Below are 23980 nucleotides of genomic sequence, written 5' to 3'. Positions count from 1 at the left end.
TGTGTGTATGTCTGTGTGTGTGTGTGTGTGTGTGTGTGTGTGTGTGTTTGTATGTTTGTGTGTGTGTGTGTGTGTGTGTGTGTGTGTGTGTGTGTGTGTGTGTGTGTGCTCTTTTTGTGTTTCTTCACACAGAAATATATATTCATAAGATTTTAGTGCATGTGTATAAATGTTTGTGTGCTTAAATCTTCCTTAAATTAACAAAAAAGAAGACAAAAAGATATATTTACTAGATAGGATAAACTGCATGTTAAAGGGAAATCTGAATTATTGTTTTTTGATCATTTATTGTAAATCTATGTATATTTAACTATGTTTCAGTCAGCCAACACACGGAGTAGATTATGATTTAAATATAGTGCAGTGTTTGGCATCTAGGCTCTAACCTCGCTGTTCAACAAGGAAACATTGATTGTTCACAGCAAGGAGTGTTGGGAATGATAAAAAATTTCCCTCCTATGGGAAGATAGACTCAAAGCCTACAGGTGGATGCTGAGGTGGAGATGGAGCTTTTGAAATGCTGTATGAATGGCAGCGGCAGCAAGCCAGCGTAGCTCGTGTGGCAGCAGGCAGGTAGCCAAGTGTGAGCAGAGCAGTGATGACTTAATAACGCCATGATTATAAGGGAGCATTAGATATATGTTACAGTGAGGAGAGTGTGGCATGTGAGCGGAGCGGCAACTCAAGTAGGATTGCCTGAACTAGATTGCAAGTGTTGCTTCTTAATTTGACCTATTGATGGAAAATAACTGACAGTATAGGCCTGTGTTTCTACAGATAATACTGATGTAAAAATCTTTAAAGTAACAATCCTTAAATCCACTCGGAATAATGTTTTTCTTCTTGTACAGTTGGATGTTTAAGCTTCACTGAGCAGAGTGATGTATGTGCAGGGTTTGTTTTCACATTCATCTGCTCAACGAGGAGAGTTTCTCTGTGCTCATTGAAAATCTGAGTTTAAGGCGAGTGCTTACGACCATGATTTATAATATCACAGCTAGTTTGGAAGCCAGTCACGGACTACTATACATCTTATAAAAGTGTGATGTTGACACTTGAAGCCTCCAGTGCACAAACACAGAGAATAAACTTGTACAGTGAAGAAGGAGACAACTTGTGTCTGACAGCTAAACTTTTGAAATGAAAAATATTTGCATATTCATAGATTCTGGAGTTTCCAATTAGGGGAAATGAGGCAATTTAAGGATTTTTAATGAGGTAAATTAACTTCTTTTGTGCATAAAACAAATTAGACTCAATTTATTATTACTTAATTTTTTATTTTATGTCTTAAACTATTACTGGATGGCATCATCAGAAACGATTCCTATAAAGCAGCATGAATTAGTTGTTAGTGTTATATCGTCCTTGCTTGTCAATCAAATTTGGAGTTATAGCAACTTTGACCTTTCTGTTTACATCCATAGTGCAGATTGTGACCTGAGTTTAACAAGGTGCAGGTGCACGCAGCTTGCATCGCAATCAGTGTAATCACATCCTCCACACCTTCTCTGCCCCTCTTGCATATAATCAGATCTCTGGTCAATTCAGTGAATATAATTAAGATGCCTCTGAGAAATAACCTCCCCACAAATAGCAGGTGGCTAAAAAGTCAAAGTGGAGACACTTTCGCAGTAGATTTTTCTTTACAAACAAAGAGTGTTGGCATGGATTTGTGGCTAAATATGAAAGATGTATGATGAGATACATTTGTTTTCAAATTGAGGGCAGGTTACATCACATGAAAGCTCTATAGATAGACTTTCCACCTCCACACTCACTTGCCTTGCACAGAAGCCTCAACAAACAAGATCCAATCACGACATGGACAGAATTCAAACCACGGGCTGCATAGACAGTGAATGCTATAAATAAGGTTGGATGTAAAAATATAAATAAGGTTGTGATTGTACTGTTTATTATCCAGATTATGATATCTTGCCAGAATGGTCTTTAATGCTCTATCCTCTCACGTCCACAGGTGGGATGGCAGTTACGTAACCTGGTCGGCTCGCTGAGGGCCGATAAAGGTGTCGTGTCCCTGACCCTGAAGAAACGTCCGCAGAGCACGCTCAGTTCCGCCCCGGCGCTGCTGAAGAACATGCGCTGGAAACCCCTGGCTCTGCAGGTGGGACCAGCTCTACCTTTTATAGACTTTATTAAGGCACTGCACTGGCCCACATAATTCCCCACTGCCTTCCCTTTCCCAGTACGGCCTCAGCCAAAGCGTGTAATTAGGTCAGGGTACTGTGGCTCAGCATGGTTTTGTTTGCCAGCTGAAACAAACTGGAATGAATTGAAAGGGAAAATTGATGGCACCCTCCACACACACCCAGAGCTGCCACAAATTATGAAATGTATATCCCCAATTAACACTAATTATCGACAATCAGGAAGAAACACAAAGGAAAACAGCATTACTCTTCCACCCTGCGTCACTGTTTCTGTGTGATTGCATTAGCAGAGTCTCAAAGATGCTAATTTGGGTTTATTATAGCTTGGTGCTTATTTTTGTAGATTTGGCCATTATTTCTGTTGCTTACTGTAAGATAAGGCTGAAGTCACCAAAGTAATTACTGAGATCTGGGAACACAGCGATATCACTACAAGATTGTCCAGCCAGGGGAAAAAGCAAAAAGCAGTCAGACAATTAAGTTGTAAAAATGTTTGCCAGATTGCAACTGTGTGCAGCTACAACTCTCAGTACTGGAGGCTGAAATACAATAGTATAATGCACATTCATTGGCTACCCTGCAGCCAGTCTTGGATTGCACCAACACTCATGGGGATCCAGCAAGTTCAGAAAAAAGATTTATCATTCAGATCTTCACACATGTATTTTAGCATCTTTTACATCTACTTCATAGTTTGAACAAATAAAAATTCACAACTTTTGCATCAAAACATCAATGTTACTTTATGAAATTAATCTGTAAATTCTTCTCTTCTGACTTTACTATATTGTTTTGGGGCACCACTCTTGTATTTTTGTCTCACCTTGGTTGTTGCTGTTAAAGGGCTGTGTTTGCTACGTCCATTTTTGTCTGGAACGTCGCCAGTGTTCCCAAGCAATTAACTTGTTGAGTACAATGCTATTACTACCAATAAAAAATGATGGCCATAAACCAATAAACCTAAATTATTCTTTAAAGCCCTTTAAAAAGTAGTTTTCAGAGTTGAAATATTTCTCTATAACATTAGATAAAGTTAACATTCAGGAACATTTTTGAGCTATTTTGAGCTTAACTCTTCAAAACACTTAAATTTGATCCAGTTTGAGTGACAGTGACATTGGCCTGGCAACAGACGCAAACAACCCAACAACTGTCATCAGATTTTGATTCAAATGTTGCTATGTTGATTAGTGCATTGACGTATTTGATGTCACCCATTTCAAATTAGTGTGAAGAACACAGATAAAAACACTCATACAAATGTCTCTCATGTGAAAACACTTTGGTAGAAATGTGTGTAGTCATGTAGCCCAATTTTAAGGTCAGTTGAGAAAATATGTTTAAAATTTCCTTTAAATGAACTTCTAATCAATGCAAGATACTCAAGATTCCAGAAACCTGAAAAAGATAAACATTTTAAGAAGGGTCAATTGTCACTTTCGCCCCTTGCAGCCAACCAGAAGCCCAGGCAGCAGTTCGGCTACACCTTCAGGCACACCCACCAAAAGCACGGCCCTACAGGACCTTTACATCCCTCCTCCGCCCGCTGAGCCATACACACCCAGGTATTGTAGCGTGTTTTCGTGTGTGAACTTTTTCACTCTGAAGGAAAATATTTTTAAATTACAAGAAAGAACAAAATGGAGAAGGAGCGTTGACTTTGATGTACACTTGTTTGTCAGTAAATTTACCTCTGCTGTTGCCATAGAGATGAGACAGGAACCTTGTCTGGGGATGAGGCATCTCGTAACCATGGTGGCGTCAGTGTTGCTAAGCGCTCTGAATCACCAAATTCCTTCCTGGATCAAGAGTCTCACCGGCGAGATGAGGAGGAGCCTGTATACTGCACCACGCCTACATATGGTACGTTCGAGAGAGAGAGAGAGAGAGAGAGAGAGAGAGAGAGAGAGAGAGAGAAAAAGAGGGATGATTGAGTTTGAATTGCTTCTGCTGAATTGAGCCTCTCCAAATAACATTAAAAAAAAAGAAAAAAGACCCCAATCACGAGCCTTTGAATCCAACTTCCAGCTCAAAGTCGTTGATAATACGTTTTAAAAGTGATGGAGCTCCAAGAATGACCCTTTAAAAAGCTTGAAATTATTGCAAAATCTTAAATATCACACATCAGCATATAAAAAGGGATGATAACTTTTGTAATTGTGTGTGTGTGTGTGTGTGTGTGTGTGTGTGTGTGTGTGTATACTTGTAGGCAGGCTGAGGCCCATCTCAATGCCTGTGGACTGTAACTGGGTGGGCGACTATGAGGACCCAGCCAAGCTGAACAGAGAAAGCCGCAGAGGTGAGTGCCAGCGTGTGAAGTGCATATCTATGTGTGTGCACCTCCTCAGGAGCCTGTTAGATTCTGTTAAACGTTCCCATCCCTCCTTATTATGAAGAGATCAGTGTGTGGAGATCAATGAGCCTCCATCCTTTTCTCTAATTCTCTCTGTGATTAGCATCACAGAGAAACGAAATAAGAGGGGATGAGAAGGGAAGGGCGGAGAAAAAAAAGGTAGACAGTTGGCACAAAGGCAGAGCAAATGAAAGGCAGCAAGAATAAAAGACAAACAAAGAGAGGAAGAGAGATAGGAGAGGGGGGGTGAAGAGGAGGAGGCAGAAAAGGAGGGATGAGAGGAGGCAGAAAGAGGAAAAAAAAAAGACTATTCTCCCTGACCTCCACCTGAATCACTCACACAGTTGCCATGGTGACGCTGACAGCAGCTCTTCTCGGTGTCTCATTTTCCACTGGCTGCTGCTGCCTAGCAACCAGGGGAGGACCGGGTGGGAACCGTGGAGAGACGTAGCGAAACCTGAGTTTCCTCCCCTGTGGAGCGGTGAGGGGAAGTTGGTTAGAAAGAGATGGAAGAGTGTGTCCCTGAGGAAATTCAATAAACACGGACACAACTCAGCTCACACATGCATGGACACGTTCTCCCTGTCACACTTTCATACTCACAAAAAACAGCATTATTGTTCATGTCAATACAGAATATGATGGTTATTATAGATCCATTCGTACTTTAATTGGTATAACGATATTTTACTTCAATGTGTTCTGTGGTTGATTCATTTCACAGAAGCATCACTTATGCGTTATGTCGGACTGACCAGCGGCGAAGAGAGGACCAGCTCTGAAGATTACTCCTCGCACACAGCTCGTCCAGGCAAACGGTCCAATGACACGGCCAAACGTGCCAAAAGGCGGAGCCACCACAGCCAAAGTCCCTCCCACTACGTCCTCCAGGCAAATCAGAGAGATTCTCCACCGAGAGACCCAGCCTCCATTTATCACGTAAGTCATTTCTTTAGTTTATTCTTCATCAAGTCAAAGGACTGTTACTTTAAAAAGTGTAAAGAATTAAAACATCTTTCACCTTTCAGTTGGGGCCATCTTGAACTTCCCTAAATTTTTTCAGTTTTTTAAGTTGTTGTATGCATTAAATGAACAGCATATGCAAGTGTTGATTAGTGAACTTTAGGTGCTGGCAGGTGGGTTTTGTTTCGTTTGGAAGGGGTCAGGCTAGCTGTTTCCCTGTTTCCAGTCTTTATGCTAAGCTAAGCTAACCGAAGCAGCTGCTGTCTCCAGTTTCATATTCACAGTACAGACTTCAGAGTGGTGCTGATCTTCTCATCTAACTCTAATCAACAAAGTACATTTGCATATTTCTCAAAACGTTGAACCGCTCTTTTAACAGATAGATGAAAAAACATCACAGTATCAGCCACATTTTGTGATTGACAGCACAACAATGAGCTCTTAAACACTGTTGCCGACTACGTTCAATGAAAAGCAGCTAATGCTGCTCGAAAAGTAGCATATTTGTTATGTCATTGCGTAAGCTTAGTGCCAGATGGTGTCAGCCCTTTACATGTAGTTCCTTCTTTTCAACTCTGTTCTCACATCTACTGTATTTTAATGCAGCAATAAAACTTTTCCCATTTACATATTTTCTATTTCTATTGTTGGACAACAGGACAAGTATGAAACTGTAACTGAAACGTGGCCGATTAAGACTACATGTTAACCAGCATTCGCTTCTAAGCCTTTTCCAAGCTGATGTTATGCATTGCTGAAATTCAGATTTTATAATCGCAAGGTTGTCTGACAAAATCACCACTTACATAATTTAAAGGCAACAGCTGTGCTGTGATTTCGACTGTATTTACATGTAAAATGATCACTCAAAGAAAAAGTTAGTCATTTTTTCCCTCACAGGGAAACGACAATGAACTAAACCTCGGTGTGATAATGAGTGGGAAGTCAATGGTCAAAACAATCAAAATAAATTGTTAAAATGAAGGAGGAGGAAATTATACAGATTAATGATTGGTCCTTAGCAACACTGTTGGCACATGCGTATTTCATTCACTCCTACGTCGGGTGCCGTGCAGACATAATGTACTGCTCTGCCTCTTTTCCATGACTGAACAGAGTAGACACAGAGAGAGATGTGCTTCTCTCTCACTGGGCAGCAATGCTAACTCTTTAGAAAGAAGCTAAGGTTTGTCCAAAAAGTCACTAGGCGGTTTTGTGAAAAAAAAGGTGTCTTAAATCTAGTGACAAAGTTCCTAAGTTGGCGACCCTGCTCATAGCACAACAGATGTTGAATAGAAAAACACAATTATTTTACTTCAAGATGCAGGTACAAGCTTTAAGATTGCACTATGTTTACATTGTAGAGGAAAACTAGACATATGAGCAAGGTAATGTAATTCCTCTGACTTTCCCCATAGTTGCGTTTTCATAGCAAAAGTCTTAACCCACCAATCTGCTTCCTCTTTGATTTGTTTTCGTACTGTATCTAACAGCTAGTGAAAAGAAGAAGACATTTAAGCTTTTACCCCTGATGAAAAAGTGCCATAGTGTGATCTGAGTGAATGCTGACTCGTTATTACCTCCTGTCACTTGCATGACATCTGCCCGCCCTGCCTGTCCGTCTGAGTGTGGCATTCTTCAGTCCAGACAGTCAGTTTGACCGGCGGTGACCTTATATATCTTGACAGCATCTCTTTGGAAATTAAAAATGTTTTCATTGCCTGTGTTCGAGCACGTGTGTGTGTGTTTACAGCGTGCACGGATGCTGGGATGGCAGATGGAGTGTCAGTGGGTGTGGGCGGGCCCGTGTCATCTGTCTTGCTGAGCGTTGGGCTGTGAGTGGCCGAACTCCAGGCTATGACGTGTAGTATTGTGACATCAGAGCTGGTCTGTTGCCCCATCTGACCTGCCCAGAGGGGTCAAATCACAAACGTGCTGGCGAGAGCTGAATGTTACCCTTCATGTTTTGCTTACTGAGGTTTCTGTTTAATCCCAGCAGCCCCTGACCTCTAGTTTCTCACATTTCCTCCATTTCTTGGACATCCTATTGTGCCACCGTTCCTCCCTTCCTCTCTCTGTTCTATCTTTAGAGGTGTGAGAGCTGCTAGAGTCCTCCATGAGGTTGACTTTTCCATCGGTACCCCACATGTGTGTGTGTGTGTGTGTGTGTGACACAGAGATAATGAGAAAGAGTTTCCCTTTATGTCACTTTGTCTTCTGCCTCATCTCCTCATCTCCTCCGCTCCCTAAGATCTGTCATCTTTTATATCCCAGGATTCTGTGCAGTAAAGAAAGGCCACTGATTCATCCTGACAATCTGCTCTCTCTCCCTTCCTCCCTCTTGTTCTCTTCTTTCCTCTCTCAGACATACCAGCAGTCCTCCTCTCTGCAGTCAAAGAACAGGAAGAAGAATAAAGGTAAGTAGTGAAAGCCACCTGTTAGGTTTCCCTTTTTCACCACAGTGTGAGCAGGCATTGTCCCCAGAGCCCAACACTTGCCAGTTGTGGTCACTTACTCATCTGCACACTTGCTAATGGACATTGTGCAGCTGCTGCTATCGTTGAACCAATTCTCTTAGGAACATTTTATTTTATGGGCCTGTAAGAACTTCCTAAAAAGTTATTTTGGTACAAATTATAAGGAAAATAGAGACAAAACACGTGTGTTGTATGTGCTCTATGCTCACCTGTAGACACATTCCACATATAGTATTTGCACATTCAGCTATCCTAAAATACTCTCTTATGTTAGCAAATAATTGGAAATAATTACTTTGAAGTGTACCAGGTTTTCTCTACCAATACTGGCTCGTCTTTTGTGGATATTTTCATTTTGATTGCTACTTTCTTTTGTCAGATGAACAATTCAAAAATAAAAATATTAAACAGAGAAAAGTCTCAAATCATGACATTTGACAGCTGGAATCAACAAGTGCTTGGCATATTTGCTTAATAAATGACTCATCCATTTTCTTTTGACCACCTAATTGATTAATCGGCATCATTACATTAATCTTCAGTATTACAGTCATTTTAGTGCTGTTTGTACATTTATTTGGTCATATACTGTGTATATGTATATGCATATATGAAAGGACACTTCACATCCCACTTCACATGTCACTATATTCGGTTTTGAGTTAAGCCAATCACAGCTTCTGGTTTATATCATCTGGTGAAATGAAAATGAAAACTTAATTGACAGTAGCAGTCTGTATCCTACAAGTTGACTATTGTCTGCATTCTCCACCACATCATCATCTTATGATAAGGAAATATCTTTTCTTCATGTTTTGTACCAAGGCATCATATTTGCATTTTCAACACATCATGCTCATTTCTCAGATTTGGCAGATTTGACTGCAGGAGAGAGAGATGCAGCTTTTTGTCTGTACATTTCCTGTAGTCCAGCTGAACAGTCACATATGGCAATCCAGTGAGTCAGCATTTCGTTACACCGTAGAGGCATTACTGTAAAGACAGAAACTACTAGTACAGTTTCTATATAGAGCAATCAAGTGTAAAATATAGCATTTTAGATGTCTATGCCACAGCACAGTTATTTTATAATTTTTTAATAGGATAATAACTAAAGGGAGATAAAAGGTACTATCCGAACTAGATGGTTATACTTTCACCTCTTAAGTTGATTTTACATATCTGCCCTTTATTTAACTCCCTGATATCAGTTTCTTTGCATCTTTGACCAAAGCTTTTTTCCGTTAACCACCCTGACGAGGATAAATATGTTGGAAGGGACTTCTTTTTTTCCTGAAGGCCTTTCACTTGTTTTACCATCTGTCATTGTGAGAAACTCTGAAGGCTTAGCTCCATCTGCACATTTTGGGCAGTGGCTTTGTTTGTTTACAGCAATTACACCAACATTTTGAAATGAATGTGATAATGATTTATTGATGCTCAAAGAGGCTATGATCAATATTTCTCTCTTCAGCTTTATGGAGCTTTTTAGTGAGTTTCAGCTCATTGTTTAGTTGTCCGGATGCAACTTTACTGTTATGGTTCATTGTCGGCGCTCTCATAGTGTCGTTTTTGGGCCACAACAGGCAGCTATTTTCAGAGAAAAGGCTCTAAAAGGCCACTGTACTCTTCCTGCTCAGCACCAAACAGACACAATTACCTGTAGACTAGCTGGTGACCATAGTTGAACATTTAGCAGCTACAGAGCCAGATATTTCCCTCAGGAGTTGGTAGAGATTAAAACCAGAGCTGAAAGAGAGTGAACATTGGACTTATAATCACCAGGTAGAAAGAAGCACTGCTTGAAATTAATTAATTAAAAAGTTGCTTAATGCAAGTTTGAATGTTCCTAGATGCCATCTTATCAATGAGGTAATAAAATATTCCTCGTTGCTTTGGCTGAGGCTGAGCTAAACCTCATTTTTTGAAAAGCCAAAATTGGTGATGGTATCAGTCTTTATCTGGAGCTGCAGCATAGAAGATTACTTGAGAGTAACTGGTCAAGTGTATCTGAGGCCACTTTTTTACGCATTCTGGTTCAGGGTGTATAGCTTCCTCTATATAACACACTATACGACCAATTAATTATCTGCAAAGTAACCCCAGACTTAAATGCCTTTCACGTTGCTTGTTTGAACTTTAATTTCTTGCTTCTAGCTATGGGGGGACAAAGTTGTTTCCTTTTGAGATAAACTGTACTGTACGCTGCACTTTCCATTGCCGCAGCAATGAATGCAATATTGAATTGCTTTCCATCTTGTAAAGCCATGAGACTTTTGATAAAGCACAATAAAAGTTTCTTCGTGGTCTTTAACTGGGAGCCAAGTTTCCCTGGTAATCTCTAATGAGGAGCCTGCTATGAAAAATGTTACTGGGCTTTTATGCCAGAGAGAAAGGCATTTTTTATTTTTTTACTGCAGTGCAGCAGTGTTCTGTCAAACCCAGAGACTGAACCCCTGCCAAGAATTATTGCAACATTAGAATATGGCATTTTGTGAAAGCTTTTATTCACACTACTATGAACGACTTAGAGGTTGAGCACTTACAAGAGTAATTAGCAATGCCCTCTATCTTTTAATTGACAATTTGTCTTGCTTGCATCTCATGCTTTGTTATTAAGTCTCTTCATTTATCACCTTTATGTTTTCCCTTTGTTGTTCCAGGACGCAGTTTGGCCTCCTTGAGTCGGAGGCGTGTTTCCTGCAAGGCACTGGGCAGAGGAGACTGTGAGGGCTGGTTGTGGAGAAAGAGAGATGCCAAGGGTTACTTTTCTCAAAAGTGGAAGAAGTATTGGTTTGTTCTGAAAGACAATTGCCTCTACTGGTACATTAACGAGGAGGTAAGTTTTTGTCATCTCAGCTGTCTGAATTTTTAGCTTTGGTTTTTAAACATGTCAATTAAAATATTACAAGTGTCAGTTTCCCAAATGTAACAAAATGTAACATTACACAGTGTCAAGGGAAATCTTTGCTTGCTGTAACATAATAGGAGCTGTGCACGTTATGGAAACAGCTGTGTTGCTTCTCAAAGACAAAGACAACATGGCATACAAGCTACCCTGAGGTCGCACCTTATGCTCAAATATTACACTCACGATGAGTCCTGAAAACTTTGCAGCAGATTTTGACCAATGAAGGGAAAAATTGATTCAGTTAGGATATTTTTAATGAAGTATTTGACCTATTTAGAAGTTCTAGGAGTACTCTAGGATGTGTGCTTTTTGGGATTTTTTGTTATTTTTATACTGTTTTATACTGATTATGGATGTCAAAATATGGTCAAAGTTCTAAAACTTGAACATATGTTAAACTCTTCTTCTTCTTCACTTCTACTTCATCATCGTTAAGATATCAGATTGTCTGTGCATTCCCAGATACGGCCATCCATTATGTAACCATTGTTGGTCATGTTGTTGCTAAGGTTGTTCCATTGATTGTCCATTCACATATTTGCATTGGATTCATGCTCAAACATGTCCAAATATATCTGATAATTTCCATTTCATAGCCTCCAAATTGTCTAACCAATCAGAACAGAGTGGGCTCATCAGGAAGGGGGACTTAAAGAGACAGGAGCTAAAGTGGCCTGTTTCATACAGAAGCTGAACTGAGGGGCTGCATAAACGATACATAGGGAGTTTTTTAACTGTAAGTCATGCAAAGATATTCCAGTAGAGCCCAAGAATATGAACAGAGACCCGGAGATCTGCATCATATGTCGACTTAAACCTCTTCTACCACTGGCTTTGTCATAGTCACTTTCCATGAGCTCATTATTTATCCTTTTCTTGATATTTTTTTATCTCTTTTTTGTTCAGGATGAGAAGGCCGAGGGCTTTGTCAGTCTTCCAGAGTTTAAGATCGACCGGGCCAGTGAATGTCGCAAGAAGTAGTAAGTGCATCATGAAAACAGGCCTATTGCATATTTATGTGTATGTACCATCGCCTGAGACTGTGTGTATAAATGCGTGGCAGCGAAAAATAAACTCCCTCTGTTCCCCCCCTCTGTCTCTCTAGTGCTTTCAAAGCGTGTCACCCCAAGGTCAAGAGTTTCTACTTTGCAGCAGATGGAGTGGATGACATGAACAGGTAAATGCTAAACACGGATGAAGGTTATGCGGTAGGGAGCAACTTCCTGCTGGGTGGCAACAGTGCAGCTTCCTATTTACTGTCCCCAAAGCACCGAACAAATATGTTTTTCATGTGGTGCTAAAAAAAAGAAGAGGCCTGGTACGTTGGGGAGTGATCCGTTTACAAAATATAATTTACAAGATATTTGCATGTCAGACAAAGACGCTCACATAGTCAGTCACAAAAACCATGTTCTTTACTATCGCAACAAACCATGTTGTTTTCTGAAAGATGTAACACAAATCCACAAATAAACACATTTTTAGTGAAAGCATACAATTATTCCATTTTACTTTATAGCTTATTTTACAATTTTGGGAGAGAAAAAGAAATAGTTTGTGATACAAATGTGATTCAACACAGCTAAACACATAAGAAACCTCCATTGCGTTTTTGGTTTTCTCCACTTAAGTGATGCAAACTTGCTGTTTGCTTTCACTAAGCTATCATTATTTGAATATATTATTTTTCCCCCTTTTAGTTATATTCAGTGTTGTGCGGTTTCAGTCTCGAGTTCCCTTTGGTCTGTCAAACTCTTAGTGATTTATTTGTCTCATAGCGTGTGATGCTTCCAATTATGTGTTTGGGTATATAATTAATCCATGAATCTTTCTTTTCTTTACGATGTGTTAGATGGCTGAGTCGTCTCAACATGGCAGCTGTGGGCTACGCCGAACGAGAGAGGATACGCCAGGAGCAGGGTGAGGGTTCATTCAGTAATGATAGATGGAAAGAGATGCCGCAGTATCTATCTCACAGTATGTGTGTGGGTTTCCTGCAGATTACTGGAGTGAGAGCGAACACGAGGATGACGCCACCTCCAGCCCCAAACAGGACAGTCCCCCACCTCCATATGATACCTACCCACGGCCTCCATCAGTGAGTCACACACACATGCCTGTATTACATGGACACTGACACATGCTTACTAACCCGCTTGTATAAAGATCATATTGAACTCAAAGACAAAAATCTAGCTTCGTTCTCCTCCGCAGTCCATTTTAATACTTAAATTTATTGCCGATTAAGCCTGCAGGGAGTGGTAGGGCTAAATTTGGTATAATTGGTGCTATATTTGGCCCTGGAACTGGTTGCTCTACATTAAGCATCGTTGTCTTTGGGCTTTAGCCTAGAATAAAATTAAAGACAAACACAACAACAGCTATTACAGCACCTTTTTAGTCCAAAACTGTTGCCAAGGGACAGATATCTCAGATTTGTTTTTGAGTATTAAAATAAAAAGGGACACCAATAACACGGGCAGGATATTTTTAGAGATATACAAATCCTCATTATAAAGAGTTTTTGCCTTTTCTGTGCACATTCAAACAGACATAGTCGCGCACATGCCCCAATCTTTGCAGTCATCTCACTCCCTAGCTGAAAAAATTCCTTCTCTGAAGTCCTTCATTAAAACTGAATGAGGAAAGGGCCATCATTTGGCATCTGCCACTCTTCTCCTCTCTGTCAGATGAGCGCCTACTTGGAAGGCCGGACCACTCGACTGTCCTCCACAGAGACATCTCGTTCTCGCTCTTCCCAGGAAGACTTCCTCTGTGGCGAGCCCCCCACAGCAGCTGCAGAGCCGCAGTATCACCCTGGTCCTCTAGGGGGAGGCACCACACACAGTGGCAGGAAGCCTGGGGGCAGCAACAGCAGCGATGTGCAGTATCGGTGTGATCCTGTAGAGGTGTGTATGATGATGTTCAAACATAAGTAAATGTAAATTTAACCAAAAAGTAATTGGAATAAGACAATACAGGTAATGAGCAGCTCTTAAGCTAAATGGTAAGTAATGATTATGGTTCGCTGGTCCATATATCTGTCCATCATCTGTCTTTTAGTCTTTCACAGATTAAGATGCCTCAACTGCATGAAATTATCAGTCAGTGTTTATCATACCCACATAAATCCTCTTTCTTGTTGCGCCACTATCAGGACGACAGCTTTACAGCTGTTTAAATTCCTATTGGAATTGTCTGTCTTGTTCCCAGAGACTGGACGCAAACCATTTTGCACAGCTGGTGACTTTGCTCCTGGGATGCCTTCAGGCTAAAATGTCAAATTTGCACACAATGTAATGCCAAAATATAATTGGCATGAAATGTGCTGATTAATACAAATTCCACTGGTGGGATGATTACAAATACATAAATCCAATCAGCAGGGACTCTTATGGTTTGAATTACCTTAGAAATGATGTTCCAGCATGACCCTCAGGACAAAATTAAAATTGTTTTAGGCCCACTGATGTTAAGTCTTTAATGAAGTAGCAGTCTGTTGTCTACTCCTTCAATGTGGGGAGTAATGAACAGTTCAGCCTCTAGGGGCAACATTCATTTTTAAAATGAGCCAAATCTGGGAATTTCATGAAGGAGCTTCAAAAAGACACACATGAAATAACAAAAATACACTGTTTACATCTATGAGGCTCTTAATGTTACCTGTTTATATGGAAACCTTAGTAAATCTTATTCATATGTAGCTACTTAGCTAAGCAAGTTTAAACAATAAATATCTCCCCCCTCCCAATATTGGGGAGCATAGATCTCAAGAAGCGTTCAAATACTCAATACTCGACATGCAGTCAAATCATTCTCAGTGCTTGATAATATTGTTGAAGAACGTAAAAGTCAAAAGGTTTGTCTGTTTCCGTTTCCTGTAGTACCGTTCCAGTCCGGCAGGGGGCAGCAGTGAGACAGGGTCCCCGGGCCGCTCTTCCTCATCGCAGAGACGTTCCTGGCAGGACCTGATCGAAACTCCACTGACCGAGGCTGGACTGCACTACTTACAAACAGGACCACTAGGTAACACACAGATTAACCAGAGGCTTCCACAGTTTACTCATAAATATTTAATTTTTGTGTTAAATGCTTAAATTCAGATATCTGTGGAATATGATGATATTTTTTAGTCTTACTCTAACCAAGTCTGTTGTGCAGATAAGTTGTCAGGCTTTAATTTGACACTTTATTGTCCTTTTCTTTGGTATTCATGAGCACTTTTTTTCACAATCCTTTTTTTGTGCCGTGTCATTCACCTAAATCAATTAAAACTAAACTAAAAGACTTGCTGCAGTACTTTTGCAGACTCTTTCAGAGTTGCTTATGACAGCTTCTTCTGGGGGGGCGACAGGGGTATCACTCTATAAATAGTTTATTTGGCATACTGTAAGATAACTGGTGATGAATATGAACTCAGCAAACATATCTACAAAAACGTGCTTTTGAGAGATTTAGTTTGGACATGCAGTAGAATAGTCTTTATTTTTTATGTTTAATTTATAAACCCTGGCAAAAATAAGTGTCTGTGCATATGATATATTTATGTACAGTGATTATTTTGACTGAGTATGGCAGAAATAATATAAGTCTTTTCATCTTTACATCACAGAGGACGCCGTCTTTGCAGAGCCTGGTCCCGGTGGTGGGACTATGATGGCCGGAGCTGTTTACACCCTTCCTGCGCAGAGAAATGTCCCGTTGCCCGTGGCGATGCAGAGGCTCATTCCTATGGCAACCCAGGGAGGGAAACCCCGCAGCTTCACACTGCCACGAGACAGCAACCTACACACACTCCTCATACCCCCTGCAAAAGAAGAACAGCAAACACACAACGGTGAGTTAAGTCCATGTGAGAGAGAGTCAAGAGCATACATGTAAATGAAATGGACAGAAAGAAAGAGCAACAAGCTAATACATGTAGATTTTTTAGGTGTGGGTGGATGAACGTCAGGCGAACGCAGAAAAGAAGAAAAAAATCTGTCTCTCACTGAATAATAACCACCAGAGACAGAAAAAGAGCTGAGATGTTTTAAGGTGAAGATGTGACGTCAGTACATGTGCCAGAAATAATAACGCTCTCAGGCAGACACATTTCCATTTAAATCATCATCAGTATCTAGTAGGGTAACAGTCACTCCAGTCATGTACTAATCTAATGAGGCTAATGAGACAATGGTGGACTGGTTGCCAAGGTGAGGCCGGCGGCGTACAGGAAGAAAGTGGCAGACTAAAATCGTAAACAAGACTGACTTATGTAATCAGGGGATATCAGTATTTGTATGAGAGTAAGAAATTATAGCAAAAACTCTCCAAATACAGTGAAATATGTGTGAATTCTTATACAGTTAGTGAAACACAGAAAACAAAACTACCAGAGTGAAGAGGACATGGCTCAGGCTGAAAGGAAAGAGATTTTTCACTGTCTAATACAAGTCATTATACTGTATAATACAATGTTGATGTGTGCTGCTGTCCTCCAGTGGTTGCTCTGAGATATGACCAAACCAAATCAGATTTTCAACAGTTCTTTCCCCTGTAGCTTTTAGTCTTGTAATAACTGTGAATAGAGAAAGAGAGTTTAAATCATCATTAAATGCGTGACTCTGTCTTTCTCTCTGTCTGTGTGAAGGCGGCAGTGAGGGGGCTTCCCTGGGTGACCTGTTTCGTGCGTGCGAGCAGGGGGGAGTGTGTCCTCTAGGACGCGCGTCGGAGGCCAGAGGTCAGTCAGAGTTCAGGCAGTCCTTCCTCAGACGGGCCGCCGACCCTCAGCTCAACGATCGTCTGCACCGCCTCCGTATACTGAGCTCCACACTGAAGGTTTGTTTATACGCTCGTACACAAGCATAAGCACGTACACATGAAATCATTTCGACAAAAGCATATACACCAGGATGTGTATATGTTTTTTTTAAAAGATATTTCGAGCATTTCAGTGAAGCAATTGACCATTCACTTACCCCCCCCCCCTTCAATCACATCTTGGCAACCGTAACCAGGCACAATATTCCTGTAAAGCCTTGGATTGAGCTCATACCCAGTACATGAAAATGTCTTTGTCTTAGCCTTTCCGAAACCAAACACTCGAGAGCAAATATGAAGGAGTGGATTAATCAGTGTGTTTGACTGCTCTACATAAGCTGATATTACAGTAGTAACTGAGCTCTACTTCCACAGAGCATTTCATTATGTTAAAAAAAGCCACATTCTCTCATGACATTCAAACAGTATTATGTTAAAATTAAATAACGGTCTTAAATTACGTCTTCCTTCTTATACTAGTAATAGTAAGATTAAGTAGCTCTACACTGCAGTACAGTTCTGTGTCATCTACGTGGATCAAATATTGAGAGTGATGACTTTTATGCAGCTTTTATTATGCAGCCTTAGTCTCGGTGTTTTAGCACAATATCATGTCTACATATGCTTAATTATCGAGATAGCTGCAAGTGCTGTCACGTTAGCCAGCATGGTCATCAACCAGAAGCCTGCTCTGTGCAAAGTAAAGGACGCATTGAATACTAAGATTACTCAGAACTGCCACCTCCATCAGCATAAACTGCATATGTGATGTGCGAGAACAGAAAGCATGACAGACATAGCAACAGTAACTAAGGGCTAATAAGGGGGCTGGGCTTTGCGAATGGTCAGTTTTGAAAAAGAAAACCCAACTATATCACACATTTCTTTTTCTATGAAATTGCAACATATTGTATTTCACTGATCTGCACAATGCTTACAAAGAAGACGGTGCAATTTTCCTCCTAAATTTCATTCACGTGCCCATCTTTCACTCTTCAATTTGTGAAGTTTTTTTAAGTATTAAGAATGCATTCATTTAGTAGTTTGTAGTTTCTGGGATTTTCTGATACAACTTGCTTCATGGTGCTAATATTTCCTACTTCTTAAAAATGATATCTCGCTTTTTTTCTGTTCAAAATCTACTTTTTTTAACGTATCAACTACATAATGAAAGAATGAGCACTTTAAGACCTAAATCAACCTCAACAGCATATGTCACATGCATTTTTAATTTTCTTTTCTTACCCTGACATACGCACACATGTACACACACACACACACACACACACACACACACACATGCTGTGAAAATGTCTCTGTCTTGTTAGTTTTGTTGCAGTCATCTGTCCTAGTCTGTCTCCTCAGTTTGGTTTGAGTCTTTTCTATCTAGCTTTGTAAAGCAGCCATCTGTGGCGTCATCCTATATAAGCAGTAGTTATGTTACTGGGCTGGGTGCCTGCAAATTGCTTTTCCGTTGTGGCTGTTTTTTTGTCTCTAGAGTTTGTATCTTTGTTGCTTCATCTGTGTATGGGCGGGGATGTTTGGCGAGGGCGTAAGGGGCTTCGACGCTTGTGCGTGTTGCTACAGTGGCTTTGTGAGGATCTGTGGCTTTGGCTGCCCCTGTATGCTGGTACAGGTTGGGTGGAGGGGCTTACATGTTTGTTCCCTGTCTGGCGTCTATAATACACCAAGTTTGGGGAGTTTGGATTAATCAAATAATAAGAGCATACAGTTGACACCAAAGTCATTCCTGGTGGAGCCTTTTCACTATGACAACAGGCAAATCTAACATGTCGAAAATGTCTGAAATCTGCCTTTGATGGACTGTTCAAATTGTTATTCACAAGTGATCAGCTTTTTTTTGTGGGTTGAGGCCACATCAGCTTATCTGCACTGGTTGCTGTGGAAACAACAAAGACATTCATATTTTCTATCTATCTTTTTCCAAAATTGATCCAAAAACCACACAATTTGCCCAACCTGACAGAGGAGATTCATATGTTTAATATTGCCATCACAGCTGGCTAACAGCACTCTGGATGTGAGGTCAACAACACTGTGTTGTGAAAGACAGTTTGCAGTCTTATTTTAGTAGCATGACTAAGACACATCGCTAGATATCTGGGATTTTGCTTTAATCTGATTTGCAAAAATCTGCAGTGTTTTGTGTTGTCCTCACTGGATGAAAATCAGATAGTAATATACAGTTTGTCGAAATTCTGTTTTGGTTCAGTCTCAACATGCTGAGTGACAGCAACTTACACCAACTTACTTATAAGGATCAAATTACAGCGTCAGTGTGTTTAATTCACCTAGGTTTATTTTTTTAAATTGTTATTAATTTGTATCAGATATTGATCCACTAAGCAGTGTTTTTTTTTAGCTGTCTACAACCATCCACATCCATACTTATAGTTCCATACTTTTTATAAAGCATCAATTCTGCTGTTAAAACTGTTGATAAATGATCAGTCATCAGTCAATACTTAAACGGTCCTTTCAAATGAGCCAAAAGCAAAAGTAAGTCATCTATAAGTAAAAATGTAAATAAAGCAGTGATAAAAGATTATAACGATAATCCAAAACATCTGCAATTGTAAATGTTAATATGCTCAGGACCAGGTTGCACCAGCTGTTTGTAATTTCATCACTAAATTTATGTGTTTGTCCTTCCTAAGTTCTTAGTACCTACTAGCTATTTTCAAACCAGTGATCAGTTTGCACCATTAAACCTTCATAAATGTCTTATCTAGTAAACACTTTAATTGGTTGCTAGGAAACATAAAAAGCACCCAACAATAGAAACATGGTTTCAGGGGCCGAAAAATTCTTGTGAATCCTGTGAATTCAGGTACAACTTCGTACTATTTATGTCCACATATCCAGAGAAATATTTGTGTTTTACAATCAGTGGTTTTCACACAGTTTGATTATGGTAAGCTAACCAAGGTTATTTGGGCATTAATTAGTCTAGTAGGAATCACTTATGTTATAACTAGGCTATGTTTGAATTTATGAACAGCTGGCTCCAGATACTCCTTTGCTTTTTTCCAGATTATAACCGATAAAATAGTTTATTAGTCATAGTCTTGATGAATTAACTAAGCTAAAAAGACAAAGTAAGCTTTATGCCGGAGTAGTTTAAACACCAGGCAACTTGGCAACCAAAAGTTGTTCTTAGTAACGCCTTAACTTTAATTGACCCATTAGTTGCAACACAAACCCTATATAAAGGGTGTCTTATTGGAAAGTGGTGTCTTGCTTATGATTAAGTATTAAGGGCAAATACAAACTAAACTTTTCACATGATATCTGAAGTCAAGTCAAATTTATTTGTATAACGCAATATCACAAATCACAAATTTGCCTCAGGAGGCTTTTACAGTGTGCACAGCAATGCAGCATCCTGTGTCCTTAGAATTTCTAATCTCCCAAAAACTTTGTGTATCCCCGTAAATGTTTGTCTTGCTTTTCGTGTGTCTCCATTTTAAGCCATAGTAGTTAAAAAAAAAAGAAAAAGAAAAAAAAAAAGTGACCCGCCCTCCTGTGTTTCTGCATCCTCATAGGACAGGGAGGGGGAGCTAGCGCTGATTGACAGGCTGTTGGCCAATCCCCAGCTGTCGTCGGCAGAGTTCCAGGAGTGGAAGAGAGCCTATCAGGAGCTGTTCTCTCAGGAGCCAAACACGACCTCTGATTCAGACTCCGGCCCACCCCTGACCCCCTCGCTCTCTCACACACACTCTTACATCGAGACCCATGTCTGACCTGTGCACACACATACTCTAAAACACACCTGCACCCACACATGCCTCTTCTCCTGATTTCTAGAGAGAGTTGAATAAAACCGCAGGTCATGTTTGGATGCACCTGGGGTTGCGAAAGTGAAAGTTTCGCATCAGTGCAGATAGTGATGGATTGTGTCAAGAGAGGAAAGTAGGAACAACCTGACTTCACGTCCTGATACGCTTTCAGCTGCCACAGTGTACATGTGCAACACGACAGCTTTATAAGGAGACGCAGTGGGTTTATCCATGCCCTCATGTTACATCAATCTACGAGCACATTGGTTATGCCACTCCAGCTGGCTCGGGGGCGGACGATAAACTGTTAAGTATTACATGTTATCTTTTGTGATGTATACCTAAAATATCTTATATGGAATCAACAACACTTTGGACATTGTTCATCACGTCAACGCTGAGCTCTCATGCGATGGAATAGTACAACAATATCTTTATGAGCTGCCATTCATCCTGCTTCTTGTGCCATGTTTATACTGACTGCACAGTGTCTCATAGACAGTTTCATTACCACTGAGTGACATACATTGTATTCTATCAAGCCTTATACTTGGTGTCTATGATGATATTTACTGTACAATGAGTGTTACAGCAGAGAACAATAAGCACAGGTCTTTTCTAAATGAAGTAGTCTCCGTTTCTATCTAGTTTTAGAGACCTTTGTTTTGTGCTGGTTTTGGTAGGATTATGTACTGTGCTGGGCTGGACCTGGAGCATGCACACTGGATAGCCTCCTGGAATAGGACCTACTTAAAGGAAAAGTTTACCTTAAAATACTTTTACGCTGTTTTAAAGCAGCTGGTTAGAGCGTGTCTTGCATTTAGAAGCCTAATGTTGTGGTATTTTGTATTACTCTTGCATATAACTGATGTGATACAAGTATCTTTGGTGACAGTATAGCTAAGAGAGCAATACACCTGCAAGACATGATGCTTTTTGAATTAAGGATCAACTGGGAAATCTCACCGTCTTACTGATCCGACTTTCACTGTAACTGTCACATTATGCCACCCACAACAGTGCTGAACTGATATTTCCTCTGGATGGTAACACTAAAATTATTTTGTCAAATATTATAACACAATACACTTCCTTGTTGTTTTTTTATGCATTATTTTACTACATAAAATCACCTCATTTTTGATACAGAAGCTTGGTATAACATCTTCCTGAAAGAAAGGCCTTGAAATAACCTGCAGTAAGACATGGTATTAACTTTAAAAACATTCCCCAACTCCATGTTTTTTTCTTTCTCTCAGACTCTGAAATCTAGTCTACCTTCCTTTCGGCTTATACTCAGATTTGAATAAATGTTGAATTTAAGTAGTTTCTTCAGTTCATGAGATATCATTATTTTTCTGTTAAAAGTAAGATTATATTATATATTAAATATCTTTAAAAGGGAGAATGGATTTGATTTTCAGCCCTGTCCTCATTATAACACCTAAGATATGGTCACCATGGTGACTACAAGCATATGAGTCAACAGCAAGTAGAAGGTTCTTCTCGCTGCATAAAAAATAAATGAATAAATATCAAATTGAAGTTAAAAGTAAGGTTAAGGGAAGGTTGGTACACAACAAAACAATATCCTTTATTAGAAAATAACTCTTCATAAACATCACAGATTGATCATACTTAACAGGGTAAAAGTTTTCAATGGTGGATTTTTCCTCGGAGACCATTTGCATCTCCTTATCCTGCATGCATGCATAGAGAATATGAGGAAATATTTGCGTAGGAGTTGAAATATGGATCTAATAAAAAATATATTAGTTTTGTTATTTGTACGCTGCTGCCAAATGACTAAATACTCAAAGACTGCACAAAGCTATGAAAGCAATCGTACACACAAACATACATGCACACACAAAGACACGCATCCACACACACACACACACACACACACACACACACACACACACACACACACACACACACACACACACACACAGACACACAACAATAAGCACACAGAGACATACTCAGTTTGAATGCTCTTTCTATGCTGCTCGCCGTGGCTGGTTGTAGTAGCATGTCTTTGCTGTAGATAAACACAATATTCCTTTTCTGTTTTTGTGTTTTAAATCTCTAGATACAGCAGATGTCTCCTTACAGAGTACAAACTAAGTGTCTTGGATGATGTTCTCTAATTCAGTTATTTTTGGACCGACTGTCGTTGAGTAAAAATTGTTTAATGTTTAAGCTATAAATTATGGTTAAAAAAAACAGTATTTATATACGTGATCATTCAATATGTTCTGTCGGAAGAAGGGGGTGGATCAATAAAGTTTGGTCATTTGGATGAAGATGTATTGGTGGTTTTGTTTTGTTTTTGCGGCCAGGAGGGGACCGACTGACAGGATGTGGGGAAAGATGACGAGCGCTGAAAACAGCTGCTGTACTGTCTCTGTCAGCAAAAGCGAGAGAGTCTTTGTCAAACCAACAGAGATGCTCCGTTTTAGCAACTCAACTCTTCTCCTTCTCCCAACTGACTATTCCTAATCCTCGTCACAGTTTAACTGACATTTTTACAACATTACTGTTTTGTCCAAAAGGGTTCCAGCTGTGGATCCTAAGTCTGGGAGCCAATGGGAAAAGAGTAGGGTCCCCACACTTGAGGTGCATGACTTCCTTTTCTGCTACAAAAGTATATGAGCAAATAGGCTTCTTCTTTTTACCGTGAATTTAACCCCTTTTCATTCAGAATTAGAAGGTAACAGTATTTTCTCTGTTAAAAAAAGCTATATGTGAAATTATCTTTGAAAGCTGCACAAAGAGTGAAATGTTCAGGTTTTACTGAGCAGATATAAATGCATTTAGTCTTTTATAAAGCTATTGAAAACCCTAGTCAGATAATAGGCTTTTAAAAATGAGCTTGCGTGTACCAAATACCATATACAATAACCCAGTAAAACCAAAGAAATATATGACACAATACAGAGAAAAAAGTATGAAAAATAGAGGCAGGAACGCATATTTATTTATGAATAGTTTTCTTCTACCTTTGTGGCAACAACATCAAAAACCCCAATGAACCCGAAGCACAAGCAAGGCCCATAAAGAAATGGTTTTCCATGTTTGGTGGTGAAGAACTTTATGGAGTAAACACCTTTGGGATGACCTAGAATGCTGACTGTGAGCCAGACCTTGTGACCCAACATCAGTGGCTGACCTCTCTCATATAACGGTGGCCAAATGGGAACAAATTCCTGCAGCCATGCTCCAAAACTTGTGGATAATGCATTTGATTTTGGATGAAGATGTTGAACAATCACATGAGTGTAATGTGTCTGCATACCTTTTTTATGTCCACACACTTTGGCCATATAATGTGCATGTGGAGCTAACAATAGTGACACACTGACCATATGAACTTCATTGTTATTGTGCGTCATGTTTGAATAGAGGAGGATTAAAAGAAATGTGGAGAGACTGTGAAGTAAAAATTAATTGATACATCCAAACGAAACACATATTTCCTCTTAAGTCATTAAATA

General features: G+C 39.9%; 1 protein-coding gene across 1 annotated transcript in view; it reads left to right on the top strand.

Annotated features, from left to right (window-relative positions):
- Positions 1–20444, top strand: part of cnksr2a (connector enhancer of kinase suppressor of Ras 2a) — a 44118-nt gene extending 23674 nt beyond the window's left edge. Inside the window, exons 9-24 of the mRNA XM_062441846.1 lie at positions 1982–2128; positions 3627–3739; positions 3883–4037; positions 4384–4473; positions 5252–5466; positions 7856–7907; positions 10631–10806; positions 11785–11858; positions 11984–12055; positions 12731–12798; positions 12879–12976; positions 13569–13787; positions 14763–14904; positions 15491–15715; positions 16511–16698; positions 20247–20444. Coding sequence (XP_062297830.1) covers positions 1982–2128; positions 3627–3739; positions 3883–4037; positions 4384–4473; positions 5252–5466; positions 7856–7907; positions 10631–10806; positions 11785–11858; positions 11984–12055; positions 12731–12798; positions 12879–12976; positions 13569–13787; positions 14763–14904; positions 15491–15715; positions 16511–16698; positions 20247–20444 — 2232 coding nt within the window. The remainder of the gene's footprint in view (positions 1–1981; positions 2129–3626; positions 3740–3882; positions 4038–4383; positions 4474–5251; positions 5467–7855; positions 7908–10630; positions 10807–11784; positions 11859–11983; positions 12056–12730; positions 12799–12878; positions 12977–13568; positions 13788–14762; positions 14905–15490; positions 15716–16510; positions 16699–20246) is intronic.
- Positions 20445–23980: the final 3536 nt, after the last annotated feature.

Source organism: Scomber scombrus, chromosome 20 (genome assembly GCF_963691925.1).
Source record: "Scomber scombrus chromosome 20, fScoSco1.1, whole genome shotgun sequence".
Classification (NCBI taxonomy): Eukaryota; Metazoa; Chordata; class Actinopteri; order Scombriformes; family Scombridae; genus Scomber; species Scomber scombrus.
Note: the sequence above shows the minus strand (reverse complement) of the source record. Positions and strands in the feature narration are given on the sequence as shown.